General features: G+C 35.8%; 1 protein-coding gene across 1 annotated transcript in view; it reads right to left on the reverse strand.

Annotated features, from left to right (window-relative positions):
* Window positions 1–25,130, reverse strand: part of LOC140848633 (serine/threonine-protein kinase TAO1-like) — a 93,889-nt gene that overhangs the window by 17,222 nt on the left and 51,537 nt on the right. Inside the window, exons 3-10 of the mRNA XM_073232901.1 lie at window positions 15,983–16,165; window positions 14,379–14,450; window positions 11,712–11,813; window positions 10,399–10,444; window positions 9,749–9,845; window positions 8,121–8,234; window positions 5,584–5,675; window positions 730–823 (exon numbers count right to left, since the gene is read on the reverse strand). Coding sequence (XP_073089002.1) covers window positions 730–823; window positions 5,584–5,675; window positions 8,121–8,234; window positions 9,749–9,845; window positions 10,399–10,444; window positions 11,712–11,813; window positions 14,379–14,450; window positions 15,983–16,114 — 749 coding nt within the window. The 5' untranslated portion in view covers window positions 16,115–16,165. The remainder of the gene's footprint in view (window positions 1–729; window positions 824–5,583; window positions 5,676–8,120; window positions 8,235–9,748; window positions 9,846–10,398; window positions 10,445–11,711; window positions 11,814–14,378; window positions 14,451–15,982; window positions 16,166–25,130) is intronic.

Here is a 25,130-nt window from a genome sequence, read left to right on the forward strand (position 1 = left end):
ATTATTGCTAATTTATGCATCTTGTGAATTTTAAAGTATTTGTTAAGTACAGTAGATAGTCTTCTCGAATTTTTCAAATGCTAGATACACCTGAAGACTTTCCCATTAAAATTTTCTATCACTGATAAAAATCCTTTCCTAAAATTGTCCATCTGTTCTCAATAAACTTCTTTACATGAATAACAGTATTATCAAAGAAGCACTAGGAGATGCAACATCAAAGCACATTCTGAATAATAAATAATAACAATTAGAATCATCCAAAAATTATGAATTATCTGGTAATTCTGATAAATTATCAAATCATTTTTACCTATGTTTTATACCATATCAATTATAAACCATTCCCCAATTAGATATCTATACAGGTTGTGGCAATCTATATATTGCAGTTTTAAAATATGAATGTTTAAATCATGCTATTTATTATATAATCAGGGTTCTATGTGTCGCTAAGGTACAAAAAGTATATTACTTTTTATACAAAAGCCATACTTTTTGCTCCCATGTAGCATCACCTATCTTTTATTTCTGAACTGAGTTATATATATGCTATGAAAAGTAGAGATAATAAAGGATAAACATGATGCAAGGATAAAATAAAGCTATTTTAATATTTCTTCAGGTTATATACACTTCACCTCATTGAAATGAAATCATTTTGATAACATTATGAAAAAGTATTTAAATTTTACCATGTTGAACAATATCTCTCTCAGCCATACTCACCATTCATTAGACTGCAGTGTAGGGGGGTTATTTCTGGTAATGAGATATAAGGCACGCCTTGCATTCATATGATATAAAGGAGGGTCTCTTTCCGCTATAAAAGAAAGAAAACTTCCTGTTAAATATGTGCCTGTTATATAGGAGCATGGATGCACTGTTAGTTTTTTTTTTTTTAAATAAACCCCAACTTAGGAAAAAAGTTGCAAGTAGAGTTCAGAGAACTTAGTTAAGTGAGTCAATAGAGAGGAAATTGCAGCCCTGATGCACATCTCTAAATAGTGTATTTTTCCAATAAACAAGAACATTCTAAGAGAACCTAATACAGTCATTAAATCAGACCATTAATATGAATGAATACATGACTATTATCTAATCTTCAAGCTCCATTGTAGTTTCTATCAAATGTCCCAATAATGTCCTTTGTAGCAAAAATGACCTTCAATCATCTGCATCCTTAAAGGAAATTGTCCATTTTTTCTAAGTTTTAAACTTACATAAAATTGTTCATAAAATATCTCTAAAATCCTTCTAATATGTGTAAAATCTGGAGTCATGTCCCCTGTCATTCCTGATATTGGTTGTTTGTGTCTTCTTTCTGTTTGATCTAGCCAGAGGTTTATTAATTTCATTAATTTCCCCAAAGAACTAATTTGTGACCTCATTGATTTTCTCTATTGTTTTCATTTTCTATTTAATTGATTTCTGGTTTGATCTTTTCTGGGTCTCTTTGTTCTGTTTACTGTGGATTGAATTTGCCCTTCTTTTTCTAGTCTTAAGGTGACAGTTGAAGTCATGACCTTGACAATTCACAAGTATACAATTTTGACTCTCGAATATCCCTAAGTTTGGCTTTGTGCTGTTATTAAATTTAGTTTACACATCTCTGGCAGGAATATCACAGAAGCAAGTGTCACGCTTTTCTCAGTGTATTCTATGATGATCCTATAGAACAGGCCCGTGGTTTCAGATCGTCTTGTCATTGATGGCGTTCACTTTGATCACTAAAGGCCATTCCACAAGGTTTCATGGTGAAGTTTCACTTTTTTCCTTTGCAATTATTAAGTACTTGTGAAAAGGTACTTGAGTCTATATAAATATTCTGTTTTGCATAAAGATCATTTTATTCTCTTATTGTATAGATTTAGATTCTTCATTTAATAATTTATGACTTGCTACTATCATTTATTTTGATGTTGAAATGGTTTCATTTTTGAGCAGTTGAGAATCTTCTGAAGCCGATGTCTGCCTTTCCGGCATGGCTCCAGCATTCCCTGCTCAGCTCCTTGCTCTCTGGCCCACTAAGATGTTCCAGGATCATCTTATGCTTTCCCTACTGCAGACACGGCTCCAAGGAGCCGTGGCAGGCAGTGTGCTCACTGCTACTGCCCGTGTCACTTCTCTTAGATCCTGTCAGTGGATAAAGGAAGGGAACACACACGTCCCTCATATATTTGTATTCATACTTGCACATTAAATATCTTTAGTTGTTTATTGAAAACAACTGAGTTCACTACAATATCTCAAATCCAATGCTATGGTACTATTTATTCGAGCCTTCTCTTCCCGTTGTTTGTAGCACCCTTCTCTGACAGTAGGAAACCTCACTCTCATTATCCTTAATATATTTGATGAATCGCCCCTGTACATAGCCAGTCTCCCATCTAGGCCACACCCTTTCCCCTTTTCCCCATCAAGTTTTCAAACACCATTCCAAGCCTGTCTACAGTGTGAATGTCCACTTCATCCACTCAGGTTCTGACACCCCATCCAAACTGGATCACTTTAGGCAGTGACGCCCCCCTCATCAGCCCTCAGGAGGGAAGCCCCCTTCCTTTCAATCAGGCACTGCCACTGTGTCAGGTGACCCACCCCCAAATATGGACGTGCTCCTTGGCCTCTGACACCCCATGCTGGGCTACTTCCAGGTCTGAATGCTTTGGTTACCCCACCAGGACTCTGAATCCCCAAACTTGACTGCCGCCCTCCCTGCACAGGTTCTGCTTCCACATACAAGGCATTCTGTCTGTGGGAACTCCCTCCTCTCCTCACAGGACTCTGACACACCATGCCGGGCTACCATGGCTCAGCAGGTGACATGGAAACCTACTTTATACTGTCCTCCCAACAGCTTTAAGAATGAGTAGTTTGATCCAGGAAGGAGAAGGGATTACTGAAGAAATTCTTAATGAATAAAATAACTTGTTTCTACTGTGATTTATTAAAGTATTCAAAAATTCTAAGTGGTGTACCATCAATATATCAAACCAGAGTATGATTTTTGATCTGTCATTTACTATAAAGCTGAACATCTCTATTTAGTCAAAGAACACTGAACTTAGCTAAAAACCATAGAGATTTACTAAATCTAGAATGCGGTAGCCTTCAGTGGATTCAAGGGATATTTTCCATTTCAAATACGTTTTTAATTGAAGTATCATTGATATTCAATCTTATATTGGTTTCAAGTATACAACACAGTGGTTCTACAGTCACCCATATTAAATCCTCACCCCCGCTACTGCAGTTACTGTCAACATAGCAAAATGTTACAGAAGCAGTGCTTATAGTTTCCATGCTATTCTACTATCCTGGTGACCAGCTTATGACTGAAAATTTTTGTGCCCTTTTACTGCCCTCACCCTCAACTACTCACCCCAATCCCTCCCCCACAGTAACCACCAGTCACGACTCAGTGTCTATAAGTCTACTGCGATGGTGTTCCTTTTGTTTTGTGTTTAGATTCCACAAATAAGTGAAATCATATGGTGTTTTGTCTCTGCCTGGCTTATTTCACTTAGCATAATACCCTCTAGGTTGATCCATGTTGTTGCAAATGGCAGGATTTCTTTTCTTCTTATGGCTGAATAATATTCCATTGTGTATATGTACCACCTCTTCTTTATCCACTTATCTACTGATGGACAGTTAGGCTGTTTCTATAACTTGGCTACTGTAATGCAACAATAAACAGAGCGGTGCATCCATCTTTTTGAATCAGGGATTTTGTTTTCTTCAGGTAAATTTCTAGAATTGGAATTACTGGGTCATATGGCATTTCTATTTTTAGTTTTTTTTAGTAACCTACGCACTGCTTTCCACAGCGGCTGGTCCAATTTACATTCCCAACAAGAGGGTAGAAAGGTTCCCCTTTCTCCACATCCTTGCCAACACTTGTTTTTTCTTTTCTCTTGGACAGAGGCCATTCTAACCGGTCTGAGGTGATATACTATTGTCGTCTTAAGTTGCATTTCCCTGATGATTAGTGATGTGGAGCATCTTTTCATTGTTGGCCATCTGTATTTCAGCTTTGGGAAAATGTCTGTTCTGGTCTCTGCCCATTTTTTAGTCGGGTTTTTTTTTTTTTTTTTTGGTGTTTAGTAGTATGAGTTCTTTATATATTTTGGATGTTAACCCTTAATAGGAAAAATCATTTACAAGTATACTCTCCCACACTGTAGGTTACATTTTTGTTCTGTTGATGGTATCCTTTGCTGTACAGGAGCATTTGGGTTTCGTATATACGCCCACGTGGTCATTTGTTATTTTGTTTCCATTTCCTGAGCAGTTGTGTACAGGAAAAAACTGCTCACACTTATGTTTGAGAGATCTTTGCCTATGTTTTCGTCTAAGAGTTTTATGGTTACACGTCTAACATCTAGATCTTTGATCTACTTTGAGTTTACTTTTGTGTGTAGAGAGTCATAGACAGTAATCTAGCTTCTCTCTCTTGCATGTAGCCATCCAGTTTTGCCAACACCAGCTGTTGAAGTCTGTCCTTTCACCATTGTATACTTATGGCCTAAGAATGCAGCACCCCAGTTTGAAAAAGACAGATGCACCCCTATGTTTATCACTGCACTATTTACAATAGCCAAGATATGGAAGCAACCTAAATGTCCATCAGTAGATGAATGGATAAAGAAGATGTGGTACCTATACACAATGGAATATTACTGAGCCATAAGGAAAAAACAGATCCTACCATTTGCAACAACATGGATGGAGCTAGAAGGTATTATGCTCAGTGAAATCAGCCAGGCGGAGAAAGACAAGGACCAAATGATTTCACTCACATGTGGAGTATAAGAACAAAGGAAAACTGAAGGAACAAAATAGCAGCAGAATCACAGAACCCAAGAATGGACTAACAGTTACCAAAGGGAAAGGGACTGGGGAGGATGGGTGGGAAGGGAGGGATAATGGCGGGGAAAAAGAAAGAGGGCATTACGATTAGCATGTATAGTGCGAGGGGGGCACGGGGAGGGCTGTGCAACACAGAGCAGACAAGTAGTGATTTTACAGCATCTTAGTATGGTGATGGACAGTGACTGTGAAGGGGTATGTGGGGGGGACTTGGTGAAGGGGGAAGCCTAGTAAACATAATGTTCTTCATGTAATTGTAGATTAATGATACCAAAAAAAAATCAAACTGTACAATAAGCTATGCAGCCTGATAATCTAATCCTCATACCTAACACAAAGTATTAAGTAACCTAAGTAGCGGTAAGTAATTCATGAATGCTTTAGAGACCCTTCATAGATGGTAAATTTATAACCACAGACATATTCTAGGTGTTTAACAAATACTCATTAAATGTTACACACAGATACCTCAAAATTAATACCACAGTAGAAACTATTTTAGACCTAATTTAATACAGCAAATGTAATATGCCTAAATTTACATATATATATATACACACACAAAATGCCAAATAACCAAAGTGACAACCTTGATAGATATATTGCTCCCCTTAAACACTGACATAAAAATAAAAATCTGTAATTTGGTACAGAAATTGAGATAAAACATTGATCAAAACTTACTACGCAGTAATAAAGAGCAATGCTTACCTAGTTCAATGCATGTTATTCCAAGAGACCATATATCGACTTTGTTATCATATTGTTGTTCATTCCTGCCTAAAATTATTTCTGGGGCCATCCTAAAACATAAAATGTTACTTAAAGTTAAAAGAGAAATGAAAAGTATACTGTTCTATAAAAACGTAATGACCATCCACATGGAGAATCCCTGTGTGAATTCCAGATGATATATCTGGACATAAGAATTCTTATAACGGGAAATGCATTACAGGTTGTGAGGTAAATATTTACCATTGCGCACACAGTGTTAGACTTATTCTCACCATTTGTCATGATCAGGTACCAGCATCCTGGAGGAAAAACTCCCCAGAGCAGGGTTGTATTCTGCATCAATTCAAGTTTGCAGATTGTAATATTGTATAGCCTTTATGCCAGCAGTTCTCAAACATTTTGGTTTCAGCATCTTACTATAAAAGTCTAAATTTTGCTCGAAAGAGGGCATTTTATCACTGGCACTTGTTTTCTTGAAGTAAACAAACTCACTACATTTAGCTGAGAAAATATCTACCACAATAAGCAACCATGAATAAGCCATTTGTCGGTCTTTTTCGCAAATAAGAGTAGTGTTCTGTGATAAAAGTGGCTAGGACAGCCACTCATAACTAAATAAACCATACAATTATTAACTTTGGAGGCGTCTTGGTTATAAAATGAAACGTTAAGTCGCATCTTCAGGTAGACTCTAATGTTCTCACTGGTGCTTCACCTTATCCTTCCTTTGTACTTGTTAAGCACAGACAAACATTTAGAACAGTTTCTGACTGCTTAATAACATTGTCACCAGGCGTATGTGTGTTCCTGTGTGTAAAAGTATGTAAATACATAGTGCTGTGTTCCTAATATACCATATACAAATTAATACATCTGTAACTTTCAATTGCCGATAACAGAGGGCTTCTAATGTGTTAAGATGTTGAAGTAAGCTTGGGGAGTCACTAAGTTCAACAAAGTTAAAAAAGTAGTTTTGTTTTTAATGCACAACTTTCTAGCTCCTTTCTAGTATCTAATATTGATCACTGATTTGTAAAGAGGGGGACCATTAGTAAGCATTATTTGTCCAAAGAACCCTTTTTTTATACAGGGGAAGAGGATTCTATCTAAACTAGGGTTCTACATAAGAAATTTTTGGTCATACAGAACAGTAGTCTTCAAACTTTTTATTTTCTTACTTCCAATGAATTTATTTTAAAAATGTATCCGCTTATACATTTTTGAGTTGGTATCTAAATTTTATAAACTTAATAGTTGCAAAGGATATAATGCACACATATGTATATACATTATTTTGTATATGTGCTTTACAGATATTTACAACTTGGAGCTGAGGACTTCACTCATTCAATTCATTAAAAACACTGCTGTATAATAACCTAATTAGCAAACCCAGTCTGCATGGTCATATCAGCCATTCAAATCAGAATTATTTTCTGTCAGGAAATGCCAAACTTCATTTTTCATTGTAAATAACATGTTAGTGTGTCCTCACGACAATTGTCCCAGTTATAAATGAGATCATTTTTGATTCCCTAGAAAAGAAGATGGGAGGAAGGATAATTGGGGAAAAGAAAGAGCAAGGAGCCAAAGGAACTGAGGAGAGATGACTGTGAAGGCAGAAGGCCCTGTGTCAAAACTTGGTGTCCTAGCTCTTCAATATTTCTGATGCTATATATTCTAGATGTTACGTGTTCTCAAGTTGTCCCTCTGGTGACGGTTTGAGGCTTTTAATTCTCAGAGCAATGCATCACTCTACTATTCAGGATGGGTGAGAAGCCTTTCTTTAACAAACTGGGAGTTGGGAGATTTGAAACGTAGGTGGAAAAGAAGATGCAGTAGACCTGAGACACTTCTCAGCATGTACAGAGAGAGGACATCTATGGAAGTTGAAGATGTGGAAAATTATTCCCTTCAGACTTGCTGCCATTAATATGGAATTATTTATGAATAAAATTAGATGATGTCTAGAAGTTGCTTCAAGTAACTGGAGGTGGGAGGGAGGGCAAGAAGATCAAGTACACAGGGCAGCCAGGCCCTGGGGTAGTGCTGTTAGGCTGAGCTGACCGCTGTGTGAGCCTTCGTTATATTTTTGTCTCTTTCCCTGTATACTAGAAATTCTCCACAATGAAAAATGAAAACAAAAAGTTCCTGATCAGCTACCAGTCTTCAGGGACTCTTATTCAGAAGATACTGACACACAGTAAGTACAAATCTAAAGAAAATTTCCACTTAGCATTTCTATCTTCTCCCTTCTTAAACAATTAAATTTTTTCACTCCTACCCCCAATACATGATGTAGATGATAACAGGAAAGAACCGTAGGGGGGACAAATGATACAATAGGAGGTACAAGGGCAGCGCCTCAAATCTGTATCTGAAACTACAGTGCTTAGAGGAATATCTAAAGCAGCCCTGTATTTCCAAGAGAAACATAAAGCACCTGATAAAAGGACAAGCACACACTGCCTATTTCAATTATGAGGATCAATACCAGATAGGACTACGCTTACCAATGCGGCGTCCCCACAAAAGACTTGGCAGAAGAGGCCATGGAAGCAAATCCAAAGTCAGCAAGTTTCGCCTGGCCTCCTGGTGTCAGAAGGATATTTCCTCCTTTGACGTCTCTGGGTTTAAGGAACACAGAAAATTATTTGTCTTTCCTTTGTAAGATTCTACTGAAAATGATAAAGATCATATAAAAATGTATAAAAGAGGGAAGGAGAAATCAGAATCATTAAGGCCTTGGGTAATCTCTCAGTTGGGATAACGAGAGCTAAGATCCCAACTAAGAAATGAGATACACAGAATTCCTCTAAGTATATAGTAACAAGTTTCTAAAAGAGAAGATAAAATACCAGTAGAAACAGAAGAAAAAAATTAGCTAATTAATAGTACATACTCGATATTTGAGTGCCTGTTTATTGGTACAAGTAATGGTTTAAAAAATTTAGCTGAACATTCTTATATGATTGTAAGATTTCTGAGTATACCCTTAACAATAAAATGGAGTAAGAAGAACCTGATGCCCCAAATTTGTTTTTTTTTAATTACTCATATCATTCCAAATTTTAGCATAGTTCTCCTACCTAAATATGAAATGAAAACTGAAAACACATGGGTAAGGTAATATCAATGATCCCAAATTTACTTTTAAGCTCTTTTCTAAATCAGCAACGTACATGTGAAATAAGAAAATTATAATGGGATTGCATGCCCAATGGGCACCATAACATTCAAAAAGAAAGAACTTTCTAAGCACTTGTCAATTCATACTATATAGAATTATAATGGATGTAATATTAAGTTAATCTATTTTCTTCCATTTGTTTTTATAAAAATGAAAGGTTCTTTGAAGTTGAGAAGACCTTAGGTTCTGCTTCCAACTCTTTCATTCTCTTATTTACTATGCATGTGGATTTTTCTCTTGGACCTTACTATCCTCATCTAAAAAACTGATACCCATTAATTTGCAATGACTCTACTATATAAGTTTACTTTGTATTGTCTGGTTCACATAGATAATTTAAAAAATGCTAGCTTCCATCTAAAAACAGGCAAAACCAATACCAATGCTAAAAATGTACTTTATGATGGTTTAATCTTTAAATTACTATCCATTATCAAGGATTATCTCAAAAGCATAGAATGCTAGTAGCTTTCACTTGTCCCTGTCATGGAATCAATGGAACAAATCCGGCATTAGGAGTCACCAGGAGGACAAAAGATCTAGGTTAGTTCTAGTCTAATCTATCTTGCTTCATCAGCTTTGAGAAGTGAGTCACAAATTGGGGCATCAGTTTCTGCATCTGTAAAATGAAACAAGTAAGAATACATAATCCCTATCGTCTTTCCCACTTCACAAATTCAACTTTTCTATAATTAAATTTCTATCACAAATCTCTAAAGTGCACATACTTTGGAAAGCCCAGCAGCATGTGTAGAAAAAGATAAAAATTATTCTCAACCAAGAGATCAAATAAATTAGTATATTCATTTTAAGACACGGATAACCTAAAAAAATATGAGTTTGTAAAACTCCAGAATACTTTTATTTAGCTAAAACCAACAAAGCTTTCAGGATTAATAAATTCTAGGTCTGATTTGCTTATTAATGTATGGTAATTTTTAAGGTACTTACCTATGGATCATGGCACGGGAATGTAAGTAGGCTAATCCCTGAAGAGCACCATGTATAATTGCTGCTATTTCCATTTCTTGTAATGGCTTTTGGTAAACTTGAAATAAGATTTTATTTGAAAATAATTATTCTATAGAACATTTCTATTTTAAAATATATATACACATATCTAATATATGGGCCAGTTTAAAAAAAGTAACATTTAGCAAGAAGGAATTTTTTGCTTTCCAAGATAGTAAAACAAAGCAATTGAACTTAGTAAGTGCACAGTTGTGCCTATTTATTAGAGTTCACAGCCAATTTTCCTCTAAGTTAACATTTAACAATTATTTCATGATTATAAAAACAATGAAAGAGCTTTCCCTTTTTATATTCCTACATATCTTCATTCTGAACAGAAGGAACAAATTAAGTTTAATGATAAAGAATGCAGAAAAATGCCTGTTAAATCACAATGAAAGAAAACTCATCTGTTATGCTAAAACGTAGTATTTAATGAGGACAGTGCATACCACGCTGAGAATCTAGAAAACACAACGGTTTTACTCTTACGGGAAAGTTTTAACATTATTTTAAAAATCTCTCAGTGAATGAATTCTCATTTTATTATACTAATACTTTTCTTTTCTTAATAAATAAAGGAGGCTTACCTTTCAGCAAACCTGAAGCAGATCCTAAACAATATTCCATTACAAGCTACAGGGGGAAAAAATGATAAAAAACATTAAAATACACTATTAAAATAAAAAGATTCTATATGAGATAAAATAAATTCACCAAGGAGATCGAGAAGATAGTTTGAAGTGAAAAAAACTCTAGTTATCAATTACCTTTAAATATAAGTATACATTTTGGAACTTGTTAAATGCATACATGAAGTTTAGCCAATGCTACATTAATATTTTATAATGCCGACCTATAACTGCTTGTAGAAGATGTGTGTTTCATGTAATTACTAACTAAAGCTATAAAGGAATATACATATTCCATTCATATTAACCTATAGTAGCAATACTGGTATTGTTAGGAAGCAGAAAGTCGTCCTCTGGTTCTATATATACCAAGTTTGGGTTACCGTTTAAATCTTTCCTATAAAGCAAACACAGAGCACCTCGTATGTGCCAGGTATGTTATATATATTAACTAATTTAATCCTCATAACCACCTCTGGAAGGAGACCCTATTATCATCCTTGTTTGACAGATGGAGAAACTTGGAAGACAGAGAGGCAGCCTGCGCTCTCTGCCACTGTTTGTGCTTCAACCACAGCCTCAAATTTAGGAGTACCATCACCACCAAATTAAAGCAAACATTGCAAATCTAAATAAATCTAAGTTCTGTATACTAAAATGATAATCAGCTGTAGCTTATTAAAAATAAAAGGTCATTCCTGTTTAAAGAAAAGTTAGCCTTTCTCTGAAAAGACATAATTACTGTGCCTATACTGTTGTAAGATTACTACCTTATCTTAGTTTCAACAATGGGGCAAAATTAATTTCCATTTTTCTGCAATAAAATGTCCCAATTTTCTACCCTTAGTATTATTCAGCCAAAGAATCACAATCAGTTCAGATTTCACCAGGATTCACCACCAATATTCCAACCAAGGTACTTGTGGTTAAATAGCTTACAATACATTTATGTCAAAAATATATGCTGATTTTCATCCTTTGATAGGATTGTTCTCACACAAATGTTTGATAAAGCATTTGAAGAATGATACCGCTAACACACATCAGAACATTCTCCCGTGCACGTAACGGTCAGCTGAATCTCTAGTCAATTGGCAAAGTTCTATTCTCTCTCACTGCCTGAGAGTTTCAGGTAAAGCTGCTCCTTTCTCAGTGTGAACTGACATTTCAAGGTGTTTGCGCATGGCTTTACACAACTATTTTGAGACATTTTTAAATTAATCATAAACCAAACCTACTAAAATTACAGCAAGGGGAGAGCAGATACCTACCCATGCTCGGTGCTCACGTAAATAGCAGCCTTTGTATTCCACGATGTTGGGATGTTTCAATGTTCGGAGAAACCTGACTTCCTTAATAATACCCTGCCATCTCTGTGGGGAGAAAAAAAAGAATAAAGGAAAGAATTAGGAACAGTTGCCTTTCCTTAGAAAACTATATAAGTACAAAAGTAATTATTAGATTAAAAAGTTAACAAGAACATAAAACTTTGCTTCATTTGTAATATTTAAATGTCAAACTAATATATTTTAAAGAAATTACATTCATATAGTTTACAACTCAATAACATAAAATTCATTCCAGGTAGTACATATTTTCATTTTCATAAAATTTATTATCAATGAGTCTTATAAAAATTTTACAACCACACACCAAGTCTGTTGAAAGCTATATACTACATATAGTGGTTTTTCTTCAAAATTTCAACCTCCCCCTTCTTTTTTGCAGCTTTATTGTTGTATAATTTACATACCTTAAAGTTCAGCTGTTGTGTTTTTGGCTTATATTGTCTACCAAATGTTGTTTTTTCTGCTGTTTAAACTCAAATCAATTAATTACCTAAATTCCTAAATGCTCATATTCTAAAATGCTAGTGAACACTTAGGTTATAACAGAGGGAAGTTCACAGAAAAACCAAGCAGCATGGAAACATTTTCCTACAGGATTTCACGAAGAGCCTTCCCACTGACGCCTACTAGTAAATAACAGATAAACCTTCAGCAATAAAAGCTACTCTATGACAACTTCAGAAACTTAGGCCATGTCCTAAATACAGTTACTTGTCAGAAGCAATCAGGGAACTCTGAAAACACAGGTACTTGGGTCCATACCCAGAGACTCTGGAGGCTTAGGAGATGGGGGATGGGAACGTGGAATCTGTTTTTCGTTCTTGTTTCAGTTTTTCCAGGCTTTACCGCTGACTTGTATCATATTTCTAAAGGTAGGGGAACTAGAATACAGAACTTTAAAAAATGTTTTGCACTAGAATTTAAGATCCTATATCTCCTATGTTATTTCATAAGCCCTCAAGAAAATATACCAAGATATTCACTGTGTAAAATGTGTAGGCTGTAAGATGCTAACTTCAGAAAGTGTCATATGGGCTTTACATTTCAAAATTGAGTGCTCTGGGAGGCAAACTCTCAAAACAAAACCAAGCTAAAACCTGTATTCTTCAATGAAAAAAAAACTTCCAGGAAGGATACACTATTAGATGAGAGAAGATGATGCCCTAGGTGAAACTTTTTGTTCTAGGCATGACTAATTAAACAGACTCCAACACAAGTCTGCTATGAAAGCTGGTTTTAAAGTTATACGTAGAATGGCAAATAAAATTAAACTTGTAAAAAATGGAGGTGTTTTAGGGGTTTTAGAAATTATTAAGAGTTTTTTTAGGTATCGACATAATGAAACAGTGATCAACCACAACAGTGTTATCATACCCATAAGTATGATTATCACAAAAACAGTATTTACAAAACAGAGATTACAGAAATGTAGAAAGCCAAAACCTTTAAAAATTAAAGACTGATCTAGCAATTCTACCTCTGGGCATATACCTATGTGCATAGCAGCATTATTCACAACAACCAAGGGGTAGAAGCAACTTAGTGTCCATTAACAGATGGTAGATGGACAAACTGTGGTGTTTTTACACACACACACACAGGAATATTATTCAGCTTTTAAAAAGAAAGGTAATTCTGACACACTACAACATAGATGAACTTTCAGGACACTATATTAAGTGAAACAAGCCAGTCACAAAAGGGCAAATAGTGAATAATTTCAATTACATGAGATACCTAAAGTAGTCAAATTGATAGAGACAGAAAGAGGAGAGGTGATCTCCAAGGGCTGCGGGGAGGAGGGAATGAGGTGTTACTGTTTGATGGGTGTAGAATATCACTTTTGCAAAATGAAAGAATTCTGGAGATGAATGGTGGCGATGGTTGCACAGCAATGTGACTGTCCTTAACACTACTGAACCTACACTTAAAGTGGTTAAGATGGTAAATTTGTTTTGTGTACTTTATCACAATTAAAAATAAATAAAATTTTTAAAGAATTAAAGAAAGACAAAGAGAACAGACTTAGAAAGTAATTTTATAAACTTATGCAATTAAGGAAGAACTAATCAGAATACTGATGAACTAAAGTACATGCAATACAGTATCAGTAATTTTATTTTTCAGATTATTACCCACTGCCTTATTTTTCAGACTAGATACACTGCTGCCAATGATTATTTGCAACAGCCGTTAAATAATTTCTCAACCATTAAAAATTTATATCCAGTATACTTACTATTAAATGTACCTTATTCTAGTTTACTTTCTCAGACATGATAATCCCTCTATTATAGAATAATCTGCTAAACAACAATTTAAAAAATTAAACTCATGTCAGCAGCACATATCTAAAAAAATTAAGAGTAAGGGACGCAGTTGGGAGGTTTCTGGGATGTCATGAATGTTGTTTATGGCTCTAGGTACAGGTTAAATGGGCACACGGAGTCTGTGGAAGAAAATTCACTGAGATAAACCTTAGTATTTGTATATTTTTCAAGATTTTTTGAAAAAATTCCCACCTATCCCCAATTAAAAATGGTATGGCTTTCTTTAACATGCCAATACGAACATATATATTTCACCTACCTCCATAGCCTTCTTTCCACTGAAAGGTATTCTCTTGATAGCCACCGCGTCATTGGTGTGCACATCTCGTGCCTAAAAAAGACAGAAGATCACTGTAAAACCTAACATTTATAAACTACCATGTCCAAAAAGATACCAAAACTGCTTTTAAAGAACATTAAAAACATAAGTAGTAAAAAGCATATCAAATTATCAAGGAACTGGTACTTTAGAAATAAAAATAATGCATGTTTATCTTTGAATGAGCTAGTTGAGAGGAAAAATATAGAAATTTGAACAGAACTATAAACAAACAAACAAATGACTAGTACAAGTCTATGCTAGGCCTGTAAATGTCAAAATTTCAATGAAATGGATAATTCTCTAGGAAAGAACTACTAACATTGATCTAGAGAAGAAAATCTGAGTAAAACAGTGGTGGAAGATTGAAAAGAATACTAATCATCTTTAAATTAGTTGTGAGGGGAGCAGTTTCACCAGGGGAACTTCCCAGGATAAAAGGGGAGGGAAAGGAAAGCTGTCCCACTAATCGTATGGAGGCGGTCTGACCCAGCAACTAAACCCTCACAAGCAGCACAAAATAGAAAGTCAGGGACCAATCTGACTTACAAATGTAGACAAGGGAACTCTAAATAAAAATTTAAAACCAAATATTACAGGGCATTAAAAGAATATTTCATTTGGATAAAATTTATTACCACAGAAATGCAAAATTTTGATACAGGAAAACATTTCATAATTTGCCATATTTTTTACAAATCAAAGGGGAAAAATATATACTTATACATATAAATGCTGAAAATGCAGAAAGAGCCCAACTCCAAATGTATTTAATGCCGGGAAGACCAAACTTAGAAAACCCACATGGGAAAGGTAATTCCTCAACATGATAAATCATGCCTATTGTAAACAACTATTAACTAGAATTAAGACAAGACAGCTAAAATGCTATCACCATTACTATATTTACCACTGCTGTGGAATTTTCATAAAAAAATAAAAGCATAACAGAAACATGAAAGTTAACTCTTTAGAAAGTAAGAGCCAAATTGTCATTATGTGTTTAAAAAAAAAAGATGCTATATAAAGAAGGCACAAGAGGATAGCTGCAAACATTTCAAATGAGTTCAGTAAGAAGGATTAATCATCTCTAGACATCTGTGGAAGAATTCACTGTATTTAAGATAGCCATTAAAATGAAAAAACTAAATCTGTAACACTACCAAAATATTAAACATCTATACAAACTTGTTGCTGAGAAAAAAAAGCAATCTTAATAGGAAGAAATAATGAATGAATAATCATAAAATGTGTGTATGGGACTTCAAGTAAGTCAGTGTTTTGCAATATTTGATTCAATAACAATGTAAGTCATAAAACTGCTCAAGTAGTGGAAACAACATGGAAATTAAAGCCGAATATCTTTCCCATTTTTTCAATAATCTAAGAAGCTCAATAAATAAAATGATCTCTTTTTATGTACCTAATGCAAGTGACTCTAAAATAGACTACTGCATATGTCTTTTTGTACTCCTGATTTTTACTCTGCCAGGACTGGATATTAAATAAATGCTGGTCACTGACATTAAGCCTTTAACACTTACAAAAAACACTGCTCCAAAGCCTCCCTGGGAAACTTTTTTGAAATCTGTGAAGCACTTCTCTGGATCTTCTTTGGAGAAGAGCTCTGCAATCTCAGGGTCCTTCAGGCTCTGTGCTTGGATAGTTGACGACATCCTGCTGGGCAGTCAGCAGTCGGATTCTAATTTTATGCTGCTCTCCCAATCCTTGGGAAATCGGTATGAAGGAAGCCACGGTGGCATAAGCAATTGTAGAGAAATGAGAAAAGAAAAAAGGAAAAGCAAAAGTTGCTAAGAATAATTAGTATATCATTTTCTGACTACATATATAAAATTATCTTAGACGTGGAATTTCACTGAAAAAGTGTTGCCTACTAGCACAGGAGTCTTTAACCCAGCTCATCATCACAATCACCCATGCTGGTTTAAAAAAAAGATTCCCACTATACATAGTATGTAAGTACATACTATAGATACACTTCTAAAAATTACATAAATCTATATGTACTGGAAGGCTTTCTGTATCAGTACTTAGAGATTTATCTAACTCTGATGCAATAAGCTCATCAGCAAAAGAGATAATATAGAAGGAAGACCATTAAAAACGTGCCCAACAACTCAAAATGTACCCATAATATGTTTCTAACAACAGGAAGATTCCCATCTATTAAGGACCTTCAAATGCAAGAAAATAGATAATAGATTTAATTCAGTAAGATTTCTTTTCCTTTCAGATACCACATGGTAGTGTTTAATAAACTCAACAGACATTCCTAAGAAAAATGCAATGGAAGAAAATAATGAATTTAACATAGATAACTGTTTCCTCCATAACCTAATTCATATTAAAATATGGCCTTATCAAATCTGCTTCATTATGTAAGTAGACACACTACAGAATTCCCTGGTGATTCTGGTATCAGTTCCTTTATATCAGATTACCAAATTTCAAAAATGGCAGCTATAAATGACAGGCTTCAGAACCTGGTTCTGGAATGACACTGCCTAGATAGGAATCCTGACAACAATTATTTGCCAACTATGAACTTGGGTAGCCTCATTTCCCAAATCTATAAAATGAAAGAAATAACCTACCTCCCAGAGTAGCTGTGAGGGTTAAATGAGGCAATAAATTTTAAGTGCAGACCAGCACTCAGGAACAGTAGCCAGTACACTAAATGTTAGTTATCATGAACTCCCTAAATTTACCAATTAAAATTAAAAATTCCAAAAATTGATTTCATTAAACTGATAAGGGAAAATAAAGCTCTAGCGAGTGTTTTCTATGCCCAAAGCATATTTTTTAAATTTTTGAATGTTTTTAATTTTATTAATTTCAAAAAATTTGTAAACCACAGAGAATTTTTTGAGCCTGTCTCATTTTTAGTGAAGTCAACTGAACCAATTATAATGCTCGTTATTAAATTTCTAACAACATAAAACACATTTACATATCTTTTGCACTTCCCTAAATTAATACTACATTGCAGTAAAAATTCAAATTACTAGTTTGTATTCCTTTTCTAACATTTTTGAGGCTACATCATATTCTTCACATCTACCAATCACTCTGATCTGGAAGATAGTTCCCTGGAACAATGCTTCAATAACAATTCTTCCAAGAACATGTGACGACAGGAAAGTCATTTAGCTTATCACTCCTAAAATGAGATCGAACTAAATTCTATATAAACTGTTCCTATTCAATTTATACACCTGTGTAAAACAAACAGCCTACTATGTACCTAAGACCTTATTTAAGAACTTTCAATCATCAAATTACAGTACCTTTATTACAAGCATGACTTTATATAAAATTTTGAAAAAATTTTGAAAAGAAAGAAAAAAAACATTGTAAAAAATGAATACATCCATAGAAACTTCTGGAACAGTATGCGATTGCCTATATTTCAGATTAAGGTGTTATACAAAGGAAAATAAAATTTTACTTTTTTAGAAAAAGAAATCTTACTAAAAGCAGAAGAGATCCCAGATTTCACAAAAACATAAATTTAGAGAAACAAGATGCTCATTCTAAAGAACAGAATGGAAATCAATGAAACTAGACAACAAAATCTGTAAAATCAAAAGCTAGTTCATTGCAGGGAAAAAAATGTCAATAAAACTGAAAGAACTCTGCCAAGCTAACCAAAGGAAACAAGAGGAAATTACCCAAAAGAGGGCATATTACTATATTCCTAAAGACATTGAAAGGATAAGCAAATAGCATAAACAGCTCTAAGCTTGTAAACTTGACAAAATAGCGGAAATAGACAAATTAGTTGGTAGTGGTGCTTATAAAATACCAAAACTCAGTCAAGAAGAAATAGAGAGCTGCCTCTCCCACCCAGACAGAGCAAATTCAAAGAGTTTAGGCCCAATAAGGCGTAAACTCAAAATCAGTAACAAACACTTACGTCTGATAAGGCCTAAACATGTCATAATGCCAAAAAACAAAGATAAGCTAAAACTTGAATGATCACAGATTTCTCATAAAATACAATGGAGGCGACAGAATGTTCAATAGTATCTTTAAAGTGAGGAAAGAAAAGAACTGCCAACCCAGAAGAGAATCCTTATCTAAGCAAAAGTTTTTTGGAATGAATTCAAAAATAATAGAGGTGGGGGGGAGAGAGAAAGAGGGAGAGAGACAGAGAGATTTAGATGATGGAAAGCTAAGAGAATCTGACCTCCAGTAAGGGAAAAGTGAAACATTAAACAAAAGAAACCTCAAGGCTATATTACTACCACACAAAATACTCAGAGCATCAGAGCTAGGAATATTACAAGGAGTAAAAAGGGGCATTACATAATGTTATGATTTCATTCATCAAATTCTAAATGTATACTCACCTGATAAAAGAGCTCAAATTACACAAAGCAAAAATTGATACAACTGAAAAGAGAAAAGTCTGTAACTGGAACGCCACCACCATAGACCAACACTACCAACCAACAGGTCCTGATGACACTCCAGTATGTAGCCTGGCCACAGAATGTACAGTCTCCTCAAGTGGGCATTATGACATACACTGTGAGATCACATACTGGGTCATAAAACTAATCTTAACAAGTGAAAAAATTTCACTTAATACAAAATGTTTTCTGTTAAGAGGGTAATAAACTTAAAATCAGTAACAAAACAGTTAAAAGAAAAACAGGACCTCAAGCGTGGAAATTAAATACACCTTGAGATAACCCATGGGTTAATAAAGACATTTCAAGGGCAAAGAGAAAACAATATGAATTGTGTGAAAATAGAAATACAACATGAAATTTACAGGATTCTTACACAGAAATTAAGGCACTAAATCACAGTAGAAAGAAAACTCCAAAGAATAATCTAAACTCCCATCTTAAAAATCTAGAAAGAGAAAAGCAAATAAAACCAAAGCTAAATATAGAAGGAAATACTAAAGAACAGAATGGGAATCAATGAAACTAGACAACAAAATCTGTAAAATCAAAAGCTAGTTCTTTGCAGGGAAAAAAATGTCAATAAAACTGAAAGAACTCTGCCAAGCTAACCAAAGGAAACAAGAGCAAATTACCCAAAAGAGGGCATATCACTATATTCCTAAAGACATTGAAAGGATAAGCAAATAGCATAAACAGCTCTAAGCTCGTAAACTTGACAAAATAGCGGAAATAGACAAATTAGTTGGTGGTGGTGCTTATAAAATACCAAAACTCAGTCAAGAAGAAATAGAGAGCTGCCTCTCCCACCCAGACAGAGCAAATTCAAAGAGTTTAGGCCTAATAAGTCCAAAATTTAAAATCAATAACAAACACTTACGTCTGATAAGGCCTAAACATGTCATAATGCCAAAAAACAAAGATAAGCTAAAACTTGAATGATCACAGATTTCTCATAAAATACAATGGAGGTGACAGAATGTTCAATAGTATCTTTAAAGTGAGGAAAGAAAAGAACTGCCAACCCAGAAGAGAATCCTTATCTAAGCAAAAGTTTTGTGGAATGAATTCAAAAATAATAGAGGGGGGGAGGAAGAGAGAGAGAGAGAGAGAGAGAGAGAGGCAGAGACAGAGACAGAGAGACTTAGATGATGGAAAGCTAAGAGAATCTGACCTCCATTAAGGGAAATGTAAAACATTATACAAAAGAAAGCTCAAGGCTATATTACTACCACACAAAATATAGAGAGCTTCAGAGCTAGGAAAATTACAAGGAGTAAAAAGGGGCATTACATAATGTTATGATTTCATTCATCAAATTCTAAATGTATACTCACCTGATAAAAGAGCTTCAAATTACACAAAGCAAAAATTGATACAACTGAAAAGAGAAAAGTCTGTAACTGGAACGCCACCACCATAGACCAACACTACCAACCACCAGGTCCTGATGACATTCCAGTATGTAGCCTGGCCACAGAATGTACAGTCTCCTCAAGTGGGCATTATGACATACACTGTGAGATCACATACTGGGTCATAAAACTAATCTTAACAAGTGAAAAAATTTCACTTCATACAAAATGTTTTCTGATAAGAGGGTAATAAACTTAAAATCAGTAACAAAACAGTTAAAAGAAAAACAGGACCTCAAGTGTGGAAATTAAATACACCTTGAGATAACCCATGGGTCAATAAAGACATTTCAAGGGCAAAGAGAAAACAATATGAATTGTGTGAAAATAGAAATACAACATGAAATTTACAGGATTCTTACACAGAAATTAAGGCACTAAATCACAGTAGAAAGAAAACTCCAAAAAATAATCTAAGCTCCCATCTTAAAAATCTAGAAAGAGAAAAGCAAATAAAACCAAAGCTAAATATAGAAGGAAATACTAAAGAACAGAATGGAAATCAATGAAACTAGACAACAAAATCTGTAAAATCAAAAGCTAGTTCTTTGCAGGGAAAAAAATGTCAATAAAACTGAAAGAACTCTGCCAAGCTAACCAAAGGAAACAAGAGCAAATTACCCAAAAGAGGGCATATCACTATATTCCTAAAGACATTGAAAGGATAAGCAAATAGCATAAACAGCTCTAAGCTCGTAAACTTGACAAAATAGCGGAAATAGACAAATTAGTTGGTGGTGGTGCTTATAAAATACCAAAACTCGGTCAAGAGGAAATATAGAGCTGCCTCTCCCACCCAGATGACAAACTGTGGCGGCTCAGGCTCAGACCTCAAGGAGGCACCGGCTTCCACTGCCTCAGCCCCTACAGCACGGCCATCAGCGCACTGCTGCCAAAAAGAACAAGGCACAGTGACAGTACGGGTGTCTGGGGCTGGAGGCGCAGCAGGGGGCATGGGAAGCAGGGTGGCGCAGGCTGGAGAGCTGGCTGAGCTGAGCGGGGAAGCTGTCACTAGGCGGTGCGGCATCCTCAGAGGGGGCCGTGTCTAACGGGGTTTACCCGCTGCTCAACACTGCCAATGGAGCAGTGAGGCCGACAGTGTTCAGCACACCTCCAGTGGACTTCCTGATTGCAGCTGGAGGATGCCACATCTCTATTCCCAGATGTCATGACTGGATACTGCCTGAACCATGCTGGCTTTGAGGCCTTGAACACACATGGAATTCAGCTCATCTCCCTAGCTGCGCATAAATTCATCTCAGATATTGCCCACAATGCTCTGCAGTACCACAAAATGAAGGGAGTACACTTAACCATGGAGGAGTTGACCCCTGCCCTCAGTGAGTACAACATCAGTGTAAAGAAGCCACACTACTGACAGGATTGGTTTGAAGATGGCGGCATGAGAGGTGAGACAGAGGCCTCCTCCCAAAACCACATAGAGCATGAAAATATAATTAACACAACTAATCCTGAAAGAGCAAAAGGAAAGAAGGGTCTCTAGGAATGAAAGAATATTGGGAGAACTGTGTGACCAATCCAAACGAACAATATGCATATTAGAGGGGTACCAGAAGAAGAAGAGAAAGAAAAAGGCAAAGTGTCTTTGAGGAGGTAATTGCTGAAAACTTCCCCAATCTGGGGAAGGAGATAGTCTTTCAGGCCGTGGAGGTGCACAGATCTCTGAACACCAGGGACCCAAGGAAGACCACACCAAAACGTGTACTAAGTAAAATGGCAAAGATCAAGGATAAGGACAGATTATTAAAAGCTGCCAGAGAGAGTAAACAGATCACACACAAAGGAAAACTCATCAGGCCATCAGCAGCCTTCCCAGCAGAAACCTTACAGGCCAGAAGGGAGTGGCATGATACATTTAATGCAATGAAGCAGAAGGGCCTCGAACCAAGAATATTCTACCTGGCAAGGTTATCATTTAAATTTGAAGGAGGGATTAAACAATTTCCAGATAAGCAAAAGCTGAGAGAATTTACCTCCCACAAACCATCTCTACAGTGTATTCTGGAGGGACTCCTATAGATGGAAGGGTTCTAAGGTGAAATAGCTGTCACCAGAGGTAATAAAAATGTACAGAATGCGATACCCAATATATAAAGAATGGAGGAGGAAGAAAAGGAGAGAGAGAAAAAAAGAACCTTTAGCTTGTGTGTGTAATAGCATACTAAGTGAGTTAAATTAGACTCTTAGATAGTAAGGATGTTACCCTTGAACATTTGGTCACCACGAATCTAAAGCCTGCAATAGCAATAAGTACATACCTATCCATAATCACCCTAAATGTAAATGGTCTGAATGCACCTGCACAAACATGACTCACAAATGACATGATCATATTCAAAATGGCCAGAATAAAATCCAAAATTTACTGCACATGCTAAAACAAACAACACACACATACACACGCCACTGGAGAATGTGACAAATTCTCAAGGAAAAGAAGGGACAGATGCCTATTTTGAGATGCCTCATGTTGTAATTATCACATAAAGACTTTAAAGCAACTATTATAACCATATTAAATGTGGTAATGCTTAATACTCTTATAAACTGGAAACACTAAATTTCTAGCAGAAAAATAAAAACTATAAAAAAAGTCCACATTGAGAAATTCAGAACTGAAAAATATAATTACCAAAAATGACAAAAGACATTGCATGGGCTCAACCACTGAACAGAGATGATAGAAGGGTGTGTAAACTTGAAGATAACAGAGCAGCAGAAATGATCTACACTGAAGAAAAGACAGGAAAAAACATTGGAAAAAATGAATACATCCTTAGAACCTTGTGGGACAGTATCAAAGTGTCTAAATTTCATATTATAAGGTGTTCTATGAAAGCATAGAAAAAATCTTATTTTTTAGGTAAAATAATTCTTACTAAGAGAAGAAACTTTGACAAAAACGTAAATTTAGAGATTCAAGATGCTCAGCAAGCAGCAAACAGAGCAAATTCAAAGAGTTTAGGCCCAATAAGGCGTAAACTCAAAATCAGTAACAAACAGGTAGGCCTGATAAGCCTAAACATGTCATAATGCTAAAAAGCAAAGATAAACTAAAACTTGAATGATCAGAGAATTCTCATAAAGTACAATGGAGGCCACAGAATGTTCAATAGTATCTTTAAAGTGAGGAAAGAAAAGAACTGCCAACCCAGAAGAGAATCCTTATCTAACCAAAGTTTTGTGGAATGAATTCAAAAATAATAGAGAGCGGGGGGAGAGAGAGAGAGAGAGACAGAGAGAGAGATAGAGAGACTTAGATGATGGAAAGCGAAGAGAATCTGACCTCCATTAAGGGAAATGTAAAACATTATACAAAAGAAAGCTCAAGGCTATATTACTACCACACAAAATATTCAGAGCTTCAGAGTTAGGAAAATTACATGGAGTAAAAAGGGGCATTACATAATGTTATGATTTCATTCATCAAATTCTAAATGTATACTCACCTGATAAAAGAGCTTCAAATTACACAAAGCAAAAATTGATACAACTGAAAAGAGAAAAGTCTGTAACTGGAACGCCACCACCATAGACCAACACTACCAACCACCAGGTCCTGATGACATTCCAGTATGTAGCCTGGCCACAGAATGTACAGTCTCCTCAAGTGGGCATTATGACATACACTGTGAGATCACATACTGGGTCATAAAACTAATCTTAACAAGTGAAAAAATTTCACTTCATACAAAATGTTTTCTGATAAGAGGGTAATAAACTTAAAATCAGTAACAAAACAGTTAAAAGAAAAACAGGACCTCAAGTGTGGAAATTAAATACACCTTGAGATAACCCATGGGTCAATAAAGACATTTCAAGGGCAAAGAGAAAACAATATGAATTGTGTGAAAATAGAAATACAACATGAAATTTACAGGATTCTTACACAGAAATTAAGGCACTAAATCACAGTAGAAAGAAAACTCCAAAGAATAATCTAAGCTCCCATCTTAAAAATCTAGAAAGAGAAAAGCAAATAAAACCAAAGCTAAATATAGAAGGAAATACTAAAGAACAGAATGGAAATCAATGAAACTAGACAACAAAATCTGTAAAATCAAAAGCTAGTTCTTTGCAGGGAAAAAAATGTCAATAAAACTGAAAGAACTCTGCCAAGCTAACCAAAGGAAACAAGAGCAAATTACCCAAAAGAGGGCATATCACTATATTCCTAAAGACATTGAAAGGATAAGCAAATAGCATAAACAGCTCTAAGCTCGTAAACTTGACAAAATAGCTGAAATAGACAAATTAGTTGGTAGTGGTGCTTATAAAATACCAAAGCTCGGTCAAGAAGAAATATACAGCTGCCTCTCCCACCCAGATGACAAACTGTGGCGGCTCAGGCTCAGACCTCAAGGAGGCACCGGCTTCCACTGCCTCAGCCCCTACAGCACGGCCATCAGCGCACTGCTGCCAAAAAGAACAAGGCACAGTGACAGTACGGGTGTCTGGGGCTGGAGGCGCAGCAGGGGGCATGGGACGCAGGGTGGCGCAGGCTGGAGAGCTGGCTGAGCTGAGCGGGGAAGCTGTCACTAGGCGGTGCGGCATCCTCAGAGGGGGCCGTGTCTAACGGGGTTTACCCGCTGCTCAACACTGCCAATGGAGCAGTGAGGCCGATGGTGTTCAGCACACCCCTAGTGGACTTCCTGATTGCAGCTGGAGGATGCCACATCTCTATTCCCAGATGTCATGACTGGATACTGCCTGAACCATGCTGGCTTTGAGGCCTTGAACACACATGGAATTCAGCTCATCTCCCTAGCTGCCCATAAATTCATCTCAGATATTGCCCACAATGCTCTGCGGCACCACAA

This window comes from Manis javanica, chromosome 4, assembly GCF_040802235.1.
Source record: "Manis javanica isolate MJ-LG chromosome 4, MJ_LKY, whole genome shotgun sequence".
NCBI classification, from domain to species: Eukaryota; Metazoa; Chordata; class Mammalia; order Pholidota; family Manidae; genus Manis; species Manis javanica.